Genomic DNA, 15,957 nt, shown 5'->3' with positions numbered 1-15,957 from the left:
CATGAGCTGTGGGGTATGGGGTGCAGGGAAGGCAAACTGTGTCCTAAAAGTTGCAGAACCTCACTGAGTTGTTGGGACCAACGTACGATGCCGTCGGGGGGCTCACTGGCCTGTGAAAACACTTCTGGTGCCGGAACTCGGTGAGGGTGAGACCCAGCCAGCGGGTGTGCCCTCCGTGCAGCTTCCTCGTCTGCACAGAAAAGCGTCCTCTGAGTAACGGCGCGCCGTGTCTGTAAAGCCCCGTTTCATGGGGCGCTGTCTCTTTCACCAGGGCCGGCCCGCTTTGTCCGTACAGGGCCAAGAGTGAATGTTTGAGGCTCTGAAGCCTGTGCTGTCGTAGTTTGAGAGCAGCCGTGGGCAGTCCGGAAGCAAGTGAGCCCTGTTATGTTCTCCCAAAGCCTTATTTACAGGCACTGAGCTTTGCAATTTGTGGAATTTTCATATGTCACAAAACATTATTCTTTTGATTTTTCTTCAACCGTTTGAAAATGTGAGACCCGCTGTTAGTTGATGGGCTGTATAGAAACAGCCAGCGGGCTGGATTTGCCCTGTGGTCCACAGGCTGTCCCCTGCTGTACATCCAAAGTGGCCTTTGGGAAGCGTGCCGCCCGGTTTACAGCCGGGGTGGAGAGTGAAGGGCAGAGTGCAGGCCGGGCACCGGCTGACCTCGTCCACATCCTGGCTCCAGGTGCGTGACTGTGAGTCCCGCCTCAGTTTCCTCATCTACACGATGAGGGACGGCCGACCCTGGGACTGTCCCAGCCCTGCCCTGTGACTCCCCATGCCGTGACCCCTGGGCTGACAGGCTCTGGTCAGCATCAGAAATTGGTAGCCTGGCCACGCATCGAATTCCCCTCCACTGCAGGCCCACCCATCGCGTGGCCTCTCCCACCTGCACCCTGTTTGTAAAGCCTTGCTTGGGAGCACCAAGCCAGGCTGTCCTTGCTTCGTATGGTGTCGCCCTGTTGCTGAGGTTTTCCCTTTTGACCCATGACACGCCTGGGCCACCCTGTCTTCATGCTGGAAAGAGCTTGTTCCTCCAGCCCCTCAGAACATCCTCCCTGCCCTGGCTCCGGGTAGGGGCCTCCGCCCGGCCCGTGGGGCCCAGGCTCACTCCTCCCTGGGCTGTGGGCAGTAGGAAGGGGCTCCCGATAGCCAGGCGAGAAAGAGAAGAAGGCGACCTCTCGGTCAGGCGCGTATTTGCAAACTCCACACAGGGTCCTTCGTCCTCTCCCCGTCATCATGAGCTTGAGGAGTTGGATCTGGTTTTCAGACTCGTGTAGCAGGGTCACTTCCCCTCTTGGCCGCCGCAATGTGTGTTTTCTCGCTCCAGTTCTAAAAGGGAAGGAAGACGAAATAGCCTAATGGGGTTAGGCTACCAGACATCTGTACCTCTCGGGTGGGTGCTTTTGGCCCCCTTTCCCCTGGGCCCACCTGCATCGTTGTTGAAACAAGGAAGCCCGGGAGCCCTTCTGGCCACTGCCGCGTTGCTCAGGTGCTTCAGCCAGGCTGGGGCAAGCACCCTCAAAGCCTCCAAATGGTCGAGTACTCATCAGAACCAAGGCCGGGCCCCCAGTGCAGACACGTGGTGAGAACAGGGCTCGGCTCTGCTCCACGACACCATTCACAGACCCAGCTGGCCCTGCCATCCTGAACCCAAGTCTTCCAGGGCATGTGGGTGCCGATCCCATGGGAGGGATGGGGGAAGGAGAAGGGAGGGAGGGGGCAGGACCCCCTGTGGGAGGTCTGACAGGTGAGTCCTGTGCTCACCTGCCTGAGGTCAGGATTGGTCATGTGGCCGGGGGCGAGCCATGCAGGGAGCCTGGCACCCCAGGGAGGGAATTGCCTGTTCCCACAGGAGCCCCCACTGCGCTGGGATGTGGTTCAGGTGCCCATGGGGTCCCACACCTTCTCCTGGGCTAGTGGGCTCAGGGTGGCTTCAGAATGCTGTCCGTGCTGCCGTGGCAGCAGGAAGCGGCTGTTCGGGGTAAAAAGACACCCGCTCCCCCCTCCCCATTCCCCACCAGCAGCCTCTTCTGGGTCGATCATGCCTGGCTCTCATTGCAGAGAACTGACGAGCAGCTGCCACAGGGCTGGGGGAGCACAGGAGGGGCTGCCAGGGAGGGGGGTGTCCCTTGTCACTACCTGCTCTCCCCTGACGAGTGCATTTGTTTTTTGTTTTTATTGTGGTAAGTGTACATCATATAAATTGTACCACTTTAATTATCTCTGAGTGTACACTTTAGCACCATTAAGTACATTCACATAGTGCAACCCTCATCCCCATCCATCTCCAGAACTTCTTCATCTTACAAAACTGAAACCCCAAACCCATTAAACACTGACTCCCCCCTTCCTCCCATTCCCCAGCCCCTGGCACCCACCATTCTCCTTCCCGTCTGTATGTGTTTGACTACTCTAAGAACCTCGTGTTGATATAAGTGGAATTCTACAACATTTGTCCTTTTGTGACTAGCTTATTTCACTCAGCATAATGTCTTAAAGGTTCATCCATGTTGTAGCAGCTGTTCATCCATGTTCAGCCTTCCTTTTCAGGGCTGAGTAGTATTCCATCCCACGCATCCACCACATCTGGTTTATTCACCCACTGGTGGACACTCGGGTTCCTTCTCCCCCTGCTGCATGAATAGCCGTGTTCTCCAGTCTCTTGTGCGTACATGGCAGGCGTGCTCTGGGCCCATGGAGCAGGCTGAGTGTGGTTTTCCTGGGGACACTCTTTGATGGTGAGGTGCCACCTGTACAGCAAAGGTGGGAGCTCCTCCAGCTCTGGCCATGTCTACCCACAATCACCCACCTGTGTACACAGAGACCGAGATGTGACTGAGAGAGCCCGGTGCTGCGGCCGAGGGCACAGTCACCCAGAGGGCGGGGACCCACAAGGGGCCAGCAGGAGGGCACCTGGGCACGTGCGTGCTCAGCAGATCTCACAGGTGCCGGGTGGTACCCGGCCGGCTTGTTTTCTCTCACAGAAGAGCTGGGGTGAATAGTACAGGGGTCCTGCGGCCCTTCCCCAGCACGCCTGTCTAATTGAGGAGGTCCACTGGCACGGCGCCTGCACTCACCTCCACACGCCCAATCCCCGCGTTCCCACGACCTGCGTTTTGACTCCAGGGCCCCCCGTGGCCTCCCTCGGTGTCTGTCTGACGGCTCCCCTCTGCCCTTATCTTGGTGACCTTCACACATCTGGAGAGAACTGATCGGCGTTTTGTGGACGCCCCTCGGCTTGGGCATATCTGATGTTTTCTCGTGTTGAAATTGGGGTTGAGCGTTTGGGGAGATGACCACTGTCTCGGGGACATGGATTCAATGACTTCTCAGAGTTACTCGGTTTCTCCTTCCACGTTGTCCCCACACCCTGTGGTCAGTGGGTCCGGTCCACCTGGGGGGCGGGGAGCTAAGCCCCAGCTCCTGGAAGGAGGAGTTGAAGAGTTTGGGGGCCGTGTTCAGCCCCCGCGGCGGCTGACACTTATTTGTGGGTGACCTTGAGGCCACACACACACCCCGCTGCCTCTCGCCCACTGACTTGCACGTCCACCCATGGGCCTTGCCTGCAGCGCTTGCTGCCGTGGGATCTCAAGCCACTTTTCTGTTCCCTTCCCGTCCACATTCGCTGGAATCGGTGAGGCCCTGCCCTGTTGGGGAGCGAGGGCTGGAGGCTGGGCTGAGCAGGCTGTGGTGCAAGGAGGATGCAGCTGCCTGCAGGGGTCACGTGGGGCTCCCCAGGCCACCTGCTCCGCTCTCCGTGAGTGTCCGAGCCCTCACCAGGGCCCCTCCGTAGGACTCCACTGAAGTTGCCCACTTGGCCGGTCTCCCCAGGAAATTTTTCCTCACCTCTGAGCCACGCGATCCCAACTGTGATGCAGGGTGTCGTCCTGATTCCTTCTTAGGAATATGGGCTCACCTGGCCTCATCTGCCCACGTCTCTGCCGACATGGCCAGGCCGGCACTGGGCCTGACTCTCTCTACCACCTGTCATCACAGTTTGACTCTGTTGCACAGGGGACTGCCCTCTCTCGGCTGTGCTCACACACGGGTGGGTCTGTGACCCCTGGGCCTTCAAGGCATCACAGGCCAGGAGATCTGGGGTAACGCCAGGGCCTTTGCACTCCAGCGAGACTCTGAAATTAATTCAGAACATGTCCTCAGAGGATAGAGGCTGTGTTTAAAATACTAAGCTCTGTGTAAACGTGGGAATCTTTTGACATTAACCAACGGCCTTCCTAGAACGTCAAGGTGAGACAGAGGCTCATCAGCAAAGGAGAGGGAAAATGCCGTATCTGAGTTGCCAGCCCTAGGTCTGCTGCTGGGCTTCAGGTGGACTCCGTGGGGGAGCCCTCGTTCTAGCTGAGTTCCGTGAGAAAATCAGCCTGCCGCAACCGCCCGTGCGCCCGGCTCCCTGCCAGTGCTGCGGGCGCTGGCGGCATCAGCCTGAGGGTGGAGACGTCCCAGGCCCAGCACTCCAGAACACGGAGTAGCCTGCTTTGCTCTCTGCTTCATAGTGTGGCTGTCCGTTTCCCCAGCCGCGTTCATTTCTCGTAAACGTAGATGCGTGAGAAACGAATGCCTCCTCTCTTGTTTAACTCTGTTTACTAGAGCTCTGTTCACTCTCCACCTGCGTTCACTGCGGCCCCGCTGGATTCACACACTGACACGGGCATCTGTGTGCTGGTGCTCGCGTGTTGCAGGCACGAGATGGGCTTCGGAGGCTGTGCCCTTCGGCCTCTGGTCTAGTGAGGCTGGGAGGGCAGTCGGGAGTGTCAAGCTAGTGGGTCTTCTTGCGCACAGAGGGGGCAGAGGAGGTGCAGAGATGCACTGCTGGCGGGTAGGATGAGGGTGGGTGCTCGGACGGGGGAGGGGAGGGATTTGGACCAAGGCCCAGCACTCTCTGAGTTAGCCCGTGGATTCCGCCCGAAATCCACCCGTCTGTCACGACGCTGCAGTGCAGATTTGTCTTGGATCTAACCTGGCCTCGTTCCACTTCTGCCTCCAGAAGCTCGGGACGATGCTTTGTCATCACTCCCCATGAGCTAGAGAAGCACCTGGCACGTGGAGGGCTGCCCCCACCCAGTGCCCACCGTTCTCATCTGTTTCACACCCACAGGGCAGAAGGTTTGTCTATGCCGGTTCTAACTCGGGCGTGGTGCAGGCCCCCGTGGCCTTCTGCGGAAAACACGGCACCTGCGAGGACTGCGTGCTGGCCCGGGATCCCTACTGCGCCTGGAGCCCGGCCGCGGCCGCCTGCATCGCCCTGCACCAGACCGACGGCCCCAGCAGGTACCGGCCCCACTGCATGCAGGCGCTCCGCCCAGCCCCCTGGCGTCAAGCGCATGCACTGTGTAACCTGTGCCCGGTTGTCTTGCAGGGGTTTGATTCAGGAGATGAGCGGGGATGCGTCCGCTTGCCCCGGTAAGTTGCTCGTCCTCGCTGCCTTCTCTTCAGGGACGGCCAGGTCACGTAACCATTTCATGATGCTTTGCTGGTGTGGCATTTCGTACGTTTTGTTTTTCTTTCTCGGAACAGAGGTCAAGTAATCTCGTGGCAGACCCCGTGATGTTTCTCTGTCCCTTTTATCACAGAACAGGATGTTGAAGCCACGCAGAGTGTATTTGTTTACTGGAAGGCGCTCTCCATCCCAAACTGTGACGTCTGCTCTTGAGATGCATCCTCTCTCTTCTGCTTAGCTTGGGGCGCGTTAAACAAAACCTACCCCTCTTGTGAACGGGAGGGAGGAACTCATGAGAGATTAGTCCCCGTTCCCCTCGGGGGATCCCACCCCTGCCAGGAGGTCAGGCATGTCCGAGCTGAAGGCAGGCGTGCCCTGGGCTCCTGCCCTCCCATCCCTAACCCGCTCGCTAGCTGTCATCAGTTAAGACAAGTTTAGGAGGAGGGCGCCAAGGCCCACCGAACGGCTAGCACACCCGGCAGCGGCTAGCAGAAGCCCGTTGTTTGATAAAGCGCCGCCACCAGAAGGCACAGCTGACCGCTGCCCAGCCTCCCCGGCCTGGGGAGTTTTCTCCTGGGAAATCAGGGTGCGAAACAGGATTTCTTCTGCTCAGAGTTGGCTTCAATTTCTTTGTCCCCAAGGGCTGCCATTGGGGTCTTAATCTTTGCTCTTCCGTCACGCATGTCTTTATCTCCTTGCTGTTCTGGAAGATTCCATGTTGCTCCACAGGGTGAAACTCTTGTGTCCTCTTGTGAGTGTTACCCTAGTTTTGAAAGAAGTATCGAGCAGGGTTGTTGACGCTGTGCACGTTTATTTTGATGTTCCAGATAAAATTAAAGAAAGTTACCTGCAGCATTTTTTCAAGCACGGTGGTACAGCAGAACTCAAATGCTCCCAAAAGTCCAACCTGGCCCGGGTGGTGTGGAAGTTCCAGAACGGCGCGCTCAAGGCCGAAAGCCCCAAGTACAGCCTGGTGGGCAGGAAGAACTTGCTCATCTTCAACCTGTCAGAAGGAGACAGTGGGGTGTACCAGTGCCTGTCTGAGGAGAGGGTCAAGAACAAGACAGTCCTGCAGGTGGTGGCCAAGCACGTGCTGGAGGTCAAGGTGGTCCCTCGAACTCCGGTGGTCTCCACCTCGCCGGTCACACGGACAGAAGGTAGTAGGATCACCTCCAAAGTGTCAGCGGGGCCCACCCGAGGCTCCTTTCCCCAGACCCCGGCCGTGCAGGCCACCACGCCCAGTGCCATCGCCCCGCCGTCCAGCCCCGAGGGGCCCACCGGCACGTCCTGCGAACCAAAGATTGTCATCAACACGGTCCCCGAGGTCCACTCGGAGAAAACGATGTATCTCAAGTCCAGTGACAACCGTCTCCTCATGTTTCTCTTCCTCTTCTTCTTCGCCCTCTTCCTCTGCCTCTTCACCTACAACTGCTATAAGGCCTACCTGCCTGGACAGTGCTTAAAGTTCCGCTCGGCCATGCTCCTGGGGAAGAAGCAGCCCGCGTCGGACTTCTCAGACTGCGAGCAGAGCGTGAAGGAGACGCTGGTGGAGCAGGGCAGCTTCTCCCAGCAGAACGGCGGGCAGCCCAAGCCGGCCCTGGACACCGGCTATGAGACAGAGCAGGACACCATGGCCAGCAGGCTGCCCACCGACCGGGAGGACTCGCAGAAGATCGACGAGCTCCCGGTCCGGGACCGGCCATTCGACGTCAAGTGCGAGCTGAAGTTCGCCGACTCGGACGCGGACGGGGACTGAGGCGCCCGCCACTCGCTGGGAGGTCTTTGTGTTGCCAGTTCAGTCCCCCGTCCAGTGCTGCGTAGGTAGCCGTCGTCAGCAAACCTCAGTCTTCTGTGTCTTTTCTCTTGGGTCGCGCTTGTGACTTGGTTTCTCTTTGTCCTTTTGGAAAACTGGTGAGCATCGCGGCCGGCCTGCTGGTCGGTGGGGCCCTCGGAGTCGTGCCTGCAGGCTCGCCCGAGGCCGCTCTGCGGCTGGAAGACGGCCAGGCCGCCACTGGCCCGGGAAGAGTTGGGCCGTGAGCGTCCCCTCCTCATAGCAGCCACTGAAAGAGAATTTAATTCCAGATTGGAAATGACGTTTTAGTTTATCAGATTGGTAACTTATCGCTTGTTGTCCAGGTTGGCACGAACCTTTTCTTCCACGTAATTACTTTTTAGGATTTTTGCTTTAATTATGTTGGTGTGTTGGGTCGTTTATTTTTTAAATTACTAAAGCAGATGTTTGAATATTTGGAAGATGTACATCTTCTGGATTTTGTTGTATATTAGGGTAAAGGTATGGCTTATGTTGCTTAAGATTCTCAGGGATAATCTTACTTTTGCTAAATGCATTCTTTTCTGCTTTTAGAAATGTAGACAAAACCATGTCTTGAGCACATGTCCTTTTTTCTTTTTCTTTTTTTTTTTAATTTTGTTCCTTAAGGGAAGTATTGTTTTCAGAGAGATTTTTTTTCTGTACCTTTTTTTTTTTACTCTTGTTTTAACTCTTTTGAGGAGAAGGCTGTGGAGGAATGTCCCATGACACCGGGCAGGGTTTGGAGGGAGAGATGTGGGCCCCAGTGTGCTCTGGGTGGAGCCGGGCCGGCCCAGAGTTGAGGGGACAAGTGTGTTACAATCCAGTGCCCATGGCCACCGGTCAGAACCTCCTGCCCAGACAGAACGTTCACCGGGACGTCTTGGCCATCTGAACATCTCCTTTTTCTTTTTGCTTCCGTCTCATGCCCTCTGCCCGCCCAGACTCTCCACTTGGCCTGACCAAGCTGTCCCCAACTGGAAGAGAGCAGGGCGGCCGGGGACAGCCAGGCTGGCGAGCACAGCGCCCCTCCCACAGATGCCGCCGCCGCGGACCTGCCAGGCCTGGCGCCCTCTCAAGGTGCAAGTGGGCGGCACAGTCTAACCATCACCGACGTCACACTCCATTTCCTGCTTTCCAGACACCCACATGGAGGAGCCTTTCTTTCCGTGGCAAAGAGCAATAAACTCTTGAGTGTGTGTGTGGCCTGTGTGGACGGTGTCATCTTCCAGCATGATAGGATTCGACCGTTCTGGTGTAAACATTTGTGTTTTATAAGATTTACTTTGTTTTTATTTTTCTACTTTGAATTGTATACGTTCGGAAAGTAACCGAATAAACAAAAGCTTATATCCTTGACGCGGGCGCGTGGTTCCCTGTGGCTCTCCCGCCACCTCCCCGCGCGGCCTGGGCCCCTTTCTTTCTTGCACTTTGGTCCCCTTCTCTGGCATGTGGTGTGTTCCTGACGACTTCTGCCTCAGAGCCCTCTCTCTTTTCTGTCCTCTGTCTCGCAGCCTCATCTCCTCTGCCCTTTCCTCCTCCGGGGTCCTCTTCCCTGTCCTGTCTGGTCCCTGACTCATCTTCCTCTCCCCGAAGCCCCTGGCCGGCCTCGGGCCCGGGGCCTGACAGCCGCCTGCAGGTCACCTTGCTGCCGCCCTTCCTCAGCGACCAGGCCCAGCACGTGCATGCCCTGGGGACCTTCCACCTCTTCTGCCATGCCACAGGTGAGCGGGGCAGCTGTCCAGGTGGGGGGCGGGCAGTGGGGGCCTCCTCCACGAGCACGGCCTTCCTGGCTGCACCTCTCCGGTGGTCCCCAGCGACACTAAACTGTTACCCCGAGGCTGTTCCTGGGGACAGCAGGGCCCGACCAGTGTTTCCTCAAAGGGCCAAACTCTTTGGCTTCGCCGGCCATGGTTTCTGTTGCAACTACTCAGCTGTTGCCTTGTAGCTTGAAAGCTGCCGCTGCACGGGCACCAAAGTTTATTTACAAACTGCAGCTTTCCAATTGCTGGTATATAGGGTTACTTCTTTGTCGGCTAACAATTTGGGTTTGATGTATGTGGCGTTTGGAGATTTAAAACATTAACCGTAGAGCCTCCAGAAATGGAATTGTTTTAACAACTTGCTTCAAGATGTTTAAACGCAGAAAAGATTGGGAGTCTAGCGTGCCCCCTCGGATGTAGGAGGCGTTGGCACTGTGTTGGATGGTATTGGGATGGGGCGTCAGCCAGACCCACGTTCCGAGTGTGTCCTGGGCTTTGGGCAGCGCCCGGTGGCCCGGTCTCCCCAGGGTGCCGTCTTCTAACTCATCAGTAGCTGCGGGGAGAAAACACGTGGCACTTTCCAGGCCTGGCGGCTTGTCCTCTTTGCTCAGAGGCGAGGAATGAAGTTAATGAGGAGGACAAGCAAATCTCATTTTTTTCCTGTTTTTGAGAATTTAAGCAAGCTGTGAGAAGCTGCTGAGTGTTATGCTGCTGCCTGATCCCCTGTGGAGTTGGCTCACAAGACTTTGAGTGGCTCTGTCCACTTGTGACCCCGCACGTGTGGCCACTGGTGACTCCTGCCTGGGCCTCGGGCAGTGGGCAGGGAAGTTGCCTGTGAAGGGGACTTCTGCAGACAGACCTGCAAGGGGCGGGTCCGTGTGGCCCCGGGTCACCTGGGTGCTGCTCTCGGCCACTTGACTCCCTTGGGACAGGGGCCCAGGAACTGCTTCAGGCCCCCAGGCCCGTCCCACAGCGGCAGGGTCCTCCACAGTCACACTGGGGAACCTTCTCGGTGGTGGGAAGGCGGGGAGGCTCGGTGCTGGGGACACCAGGGCCCCTTGCTGGCAGACACAAGCCCTCAGGGACCCCTTAGCTGGGCCTCTGAGGACCCGCCCCTCAACAGAGCAGTTTCGTGTCTGCACTCGGGGAACCTGCTCTTCCCGAGGGCAGCCTGCTATTGAGGGGCAGAGTGGACGAGAGCATGTCCCTTCTGTCTGAGACCCCACGCAGGCCTGGTCCCCCGGCTCATCCTGCCGCAGGTCACTGGGTTGGGTGTCCCCAATGACACGTCCAGATCTAGGCAGGCGCTGGCTGCCCTCTTCCTCTAAACCTAGCCCCGTAGCCAAAGCCGGTTCACTGTGCAATGTGGGTGTTCAAGTGTACAGTGTTTAAAAAGGCAGTGTCTCTGGCCATCCCCTCCCCCGAGTCCCGGAAGGCACCAGAACTAAAGAGCAAGTTTCTTGTCAGGCTGCGGCTCTGCAGAAATGTTGGCTCCTGTCTCTGCCTGCAGGCATCTCCCCGTCCAGGTTGCTCCCACGTGGCCTCGGCCTGAGTGTCACTGCAGAGCTGGGCTTAGGAAACCATCTCACAGTGGCTCAAGCTCTGGCCCAGCTAAGGCCAGGTCGGCTTCTCACGGTGGGCATGGCCTCGCGGCTGGGTGACTCTGAGGGGCTTCTCAGCTCACTGTCTTCTCTGCATCTCCAGATCATGCTGGTGGAATGTGTGTGTGCGCCTGTGTGTCTGTATGTTGATGTGTGTATGTGTGCATGTGTATATGCGTGTACATGGGTATGTGTGTGTGCTTTGTCTGCTGACATAATCTGTGTGCACACTTGTGTGCATGTATGTCTGTTCTTGTGTGGACATGTATACACACATCCACGTGTGTGTGTGTGTGTGTGTGTGTGTGTGTTTCTTTTTGGTCCAAAGCACTCTGCATGATATGCCTTGTGGCCATGCTTCCATTCACAAGCCCTGAGTCTTGAGTGTGAGGAGGAAAAATTCCAGGTTCTGGGGTGGTTCTCCTCACTGCTGGCTGTCTTCCATTTGAAAGCGATGCATGTGCACAGTGGAGAGTTAGGAAAATACTGACAAATATAGAAAAGGGGTTCTGAGCTGGAGAAATTACGAAGGCATTTAGTCATGTTTCACTTTTCTGAAATAATCCATGCTCCTTGTGGGAAAATTAGAATAGTACAGATAAGCAAAGAAATCTCCCACTACGTGCACATGAGCACATTTACCTTTATTTTGGCTAAAAATACAGATAAAACATACAGGCATATCTCGGAGATGTTGTGAGTTCAGTTTCAGACCCCACAATAAAGTGACTATTGCAATAAAGCGAGTTGCACAATTTTTTTGATTTCCCAATGCATCTAGAAATTACGTTTATGCTATACTGTAGTCTATTAAGTATGCAATCACATTATGTACCCTAATTTAAAAGTACTTTATTGCTAAAAAATGCTAATCATCAAGCAAGCCTTCAGCAAGCTGAAATAGTAACGTCAAAGTTCACCAACCACAGTCACCATAAAATTATAATAATGAAAAAGTTTAAAATGTTGTGAGAATTACCAAAATGTGACACAGAGACACTGAGCAAATGCCGTTGGAGAAATGGCGCCGATAGACTTGCCCGATGCAGGGTTGTCACACACCTTCAATTTGTAAAAAACATAGTGTGTGCAAAGTGCAGTAAAGCGAGGCACAGTAAAACAAGGCAGGCCTGTACGTGTAACAGCGATTGATAATGCGTCCATATGCATGTCTGTGCAAAGCGTGTGTCTGCACATGCACCGTGCACATATATACAGACAGAAATAGATCTGTATAATTTTTTAACAAAAGTAGAACTTCTCTTCACCCTAACGGCCCTGCCCTCATTCCTGATACAACTATTTTTCTATGTCAGAGTTAGACCTGTGTTGTTTTTAAAGCTAAGAATGGGTCCTCTCTACTTTGGGTGACATTTGCATATTCAGGTTTTGGATGGCCTTTCATGTTTTAACTACAGTGTTAGAAATCAGGGCCCTTTAAGCCACCGGGGTCAGAGGGGCAGAAGCGGCCTGGGCCTCGGAGCTCCTGCAGCGACAGTTGGTGCAAGTGTGCGTGTCAGGGCTTCTGAAAGGCGAGGGTCAAGCCATGGGGGTATAGTGGACCCGTGAGTTGGTCGTTTTTCCAGGAAGAGTCAGGACGCCCCTCCACGCTGGGGCAGCCCCGGGCCCCTGCTGGAGTCTCAGTGCTTAGAGTGTTTGAAGAAGTGGTTTCGCCAGAAGCGCTGTCTGTCTTTTCTGTTGTTTGTGATAATCCACATGCCTTTACGACGCGGCAGTCCTGGCCCTGGGCTTCTGGAAATCTCTGTGTGCAGGAGAGTCATCTGCAGAAGAGACTCTCCCGCGACCCCGTGAAGTTGGCAGCCGTGCAGGCATCTCCCACTCCTTCCGACATGGCCCACGACATTGTCTGTAAAGCGCCTTTTGCCACATGAGGTCCCAGGGTTTAGGATCTGGATATTTTGGGGGTCACTCTTCAGCTGACCACAGCGCCCCAGCACCTGTGTGATGGGCTTGAGACACTTTGAGGAGGAAAGCCGATGACCTTGGGGTGGTGGAGACCTGGAAGAGCCCCTTTCCTCTCCCGGGCAGGTTCTCTTGGTTTCTGTACAGGTGTGAACTCTGGGCCACGCCGGGGAATCCGGAGTGAGTGTCCTTGGTGCGTGCAGCCTCTGGGTGCTCGGAGAAGAGCCCCCCCCAAGGGGTGCACCCGGCCACCCAGTAGCTGGAAGGACCCTGGGCGTGAGTATGGGCGGTGGGTTGGCCCCAGGGCCACTGGTCTGGGGTCAGAGTTGACCACACGGAGGAGGACGCCTGGAGGAAGGCCTGGCTGCCTGGAGCTGCACGGACGGCAGTGGGGCAGCTGTCAGGACGTGGCCTGAGGACTTAGGGTGGGTCCCATCACGACCCCCTCCAGCTGGGGACTCTCAGGCCCTCCGCCTCTAGGATGGGCCGGCTTCCCTTGGAGAGAGGCCATTGCTCGGAGGGATTCTAGTTTTGTCACACAGTAGAGTGAACTCTACACCAGTGGGTTTCCTTAGACGGTGTGGGTCGAGGTGCGGGCAGGATGGAGCCAACAGTCCCGCAATCCTGAGGTGGGCTGGGACCCAAGACTCCTGGTGGCCCCGAATTTCCGAGGAGCAGGCCCCTGTGGGACAGTTGGGTTTGGCCTGCTGCCCCGGGTCCCCACGGACGTCATGTGGTGGCCCTGCTGACCGGTTTTAACTGTCGCTTTCCCTCTCTCTTTAATCTCTTCTGCATTCAGAATGAGTTGGATAGTTTTAAAAAAGAATAAATGGAACGTAAGTACTTTAACATATGTAATGTTTTACTACCGTTAAATACACATTTAGAGAACATTCAATGGTGCTTGACGCTGTCCTCACCGTGGAGGTACATGTGGTTTCTGTCCTTGTTTGTGCCCAGGCAACCATGGGTCGAAGGAGAATTTGGCTGCTGCGAGGTCCTGGCCCATGTGGTTCGGGGTGACGAATCATCCCCAGCTCAGGCCACCCGGGTTCTTTGTCCCAGTGTCAGTCATGAGAACCTTCCAGAGGCTCCTGTGACCCATGTTCGTGGCCCCCGTCCTGGGGGGCTCGGAGCGTGGCACCACTGAGCAGGGCAAGGGGATGAGACCCGACTTCAGTGTCTGAAATTCAGAGACAAGTCTCCCGTTCTTAATCAATAATGCCTCGCGCGTGTCAGCTTTTAAACTTAGACTCCGCCAAGGTGCCTGCTGGCCAGGGAACGACTAAATGGAACATGGTGTCACCAAGTGCATTCAGTTAAAGGGAGGAAGTACCTCTGCCCGACTGACAGGCACCCAGGCACATGCACACAGACGTGGGGCTGTGTACGTGTGCGTGTGCGTATATGTACAAGTATGTCCATCTGAATGTATATGGAGAGTATGTATAGAGTTATCTATGGGTAGAGTACAAAACGCTTTGTTTTGTATATTATACAAAAATTTATATTATGCAAAATTATAGTGATAGAACAAAACACCAGAAATCCCAAAAATCCTGCCCAGAAAACAACTAAACAGACCCCTGAGGGCTCGTCCACTGGGCCAGGAAGGCTGGGGGCTGCTGTGTAAAACGCTTCTGAACAGCTTTCAGGATTCTCTCCAGAGCCTGTGTAATGTGTCTTTCTTCCAAATAGCATTTTATTTTTATCATAAAATCAGTATTTGTTTGTTGTGGTGAATTTGGAAACTTCAGGAAAGTATGAAGAGCAAAACCCAGTCACCCCCAAATGTAACCAGCTGCAGCCCCCCTGGCACAATGGCCGCTTTTAGGCCTTTTCTCACGTGCATGTGTCCACACACAGGTCCACACATACACAATGTACTTACATATTGTCTTGATTTAATATAATGTTATTGTTATTTTTTCGTGTTGCTAAATCTTAAACGTGATTCCTGATCAGTGACAACACGGGTGGTTGCCACAGCGTTCAGGGGACCCCTTGCGGGACATTTCCTAATTTCCAGTAGAAACGGCTTCAGTGGGTTCTGATCATTGTCCCGGGATTCATTCCTAGGATTGTCCGGTTCAAGGGTCTGACTCTCCCTTCGGAGGAAGGTTCTTTGAGGATCCTGAACGTGGTGGGTCACTGATGCAGGGACTGCACAAAGGTGAATAGGTCCCAAGTTGGTCACACGGGGACCTGACTGGCGACGAATCCATCAGAAGTAATCATGTCTAAACTAGAAGTCTCTCCCCCTTTTAAAAAGCCCAGCACGTGACAGAGAAATGTCCACCCACCACCGTTCCCACCTGGCCGTTCCCACAGGCTCCCGCACGCAAGCACACCCCGATGCCAGCTGTTTCTGTGCTGGTTTTTAACCCTTTGGCTCTATCATTTGTTTTTCCTGCTCAGTGAACTCCAGCCACAGGCACATGTATTCCTTGTACTGCTGACCATCCTGCATGAAATCACGTTTTATGTGATTTCCCAGGTTGGCGGGCATCTGAGATGGAATCTAGCTTTTAAAAGCTGATTCTCAGGCAGGGTTGTGATCAGGCAGGGCTGCTCTGGTCTAGCTCAGCCTCACAGCCTGCCTGTCCAGGGCGGTGCTGTCCACGCGGAACAGCAGGCACTTGTCAGGGAGCTGGGTCCCTGGGCAAGGAGCCAGAGGGCCCCCCTCGTCCACATTGTTGGGGTGCCTGCCTGGCAGAGGCAGTTAGGGTAGCAGCATGGGCTGGCAGGGCCTGGCCCAGCACCGCACCATCCCCGCCCCAACCCCGTTACTGGGAACAGCAGGAACAGAGGGCCTGTTCGTCCCCCGGGGCCCACAGGGAGTAGGGCCTGCACCCCCTCCTGCCCGGCTCTGAGCCACCTGGGTGCTCAGGGCAGGCGGCGGCTGCTTCTGTCTAGGGCCTGGCCTGGCCTTTGCTCTCCCAGCTCAGCTCAGCTGGGGGTCTGCACATACCCCAGGAAGGAGCCTAGTTGTGTCAGCTGGGTGTTTTCATCTGACCTTGTCCTGTCTTCAGCCACTTTTGAGTGGAAGCCAGCGTGTAGGCAGATCACAGTGGAGGCGGCCTGGCTCGTTTGTTCTGAAGTAGGGACGGGAGTCGGGCCCGTCTCAGCACAGCCCTTGGTGCCCAGGGTGAAGCCTGAAGCCCCAGGCTCATGCAGCTGCACTTTATGGATGGGGAAGGTGGCCCCATCAAGGAGGTCACTTGCTGAGGCTGTTTCCGGTGTTGGGACCAGAGCCCAGGCTTGCTCCAGGCTTTCCACACACTGGTCCCCACAGCCCACCACCCCAGCCACTGTGGAATGAGCACGGGATCTGCGGGTGGCTCGTGTACAGGACCCTGCCATGCTTTGGGAAGGGGGCTTCTGCCTGGGCCCTTC

At 55.6% G+C, this 15,957-nt stretch overlaps 1 protein-coding gene across 10 annotated transcripts in view; it reads left to right on the top strand.

Moving 5' to 3' along the window:
• SEMA4D (semaphorin 4D) overlaps positions 1-15,957 on the top strand; it is a 123,237-nt gene that overhangs the window by 100,720 nt on the left and 6,560 nt on the right. For 6 of the 10 annotated variants that reach the window (XM_057548857.1, XM_057548856.1, XM_007193415.3 and 3 more), the window contains 3 exons: positions 5,123-5,295; positions 5,384-5,427; positions 6,292-8,633. In XM_057548857.1, coding sequence (XP_057404840.1) covers positions 5,123-5,295; positions 5,384-5,427; positions 6,292-7,220 — 1,146 coding nt within the window. In that variant the 3' untranslated portion in view covers positions 7,221-8,633. Of the gene's footprint in view, positions 1-5,122; positions 5,296-5,383; positions 5,428-6,291; positions 8,634-8,788; positions 8,999-15,957 lie in introns of those variants that run through there. The other 4 variants (XR_009008680.1, XM_057548862.1, XM_057548864.1 and 1 more) reach the window with 1 other exon arrangement.

The sequence above is a fragment of the Balaenoptera acutorostrata genome, chromosome 6, assembly GCF_949987535.1.
Source record: "Balaenoptera acutorostrata chromosome 6, mBalAcu1.1, whole genome shotgun sequence".
Lineage (NCBI taxonomy): Eukaryota > Metazoa > Chordata > Mammalia > Artiodactyla > Balaenopteridae > Balaenoptera > Balaenoptera acutorostrata.
Note: the sequence above shows the minus strand (reverse complement) of the source record. Positions and strands in the feature narration are given on the sequence as shown.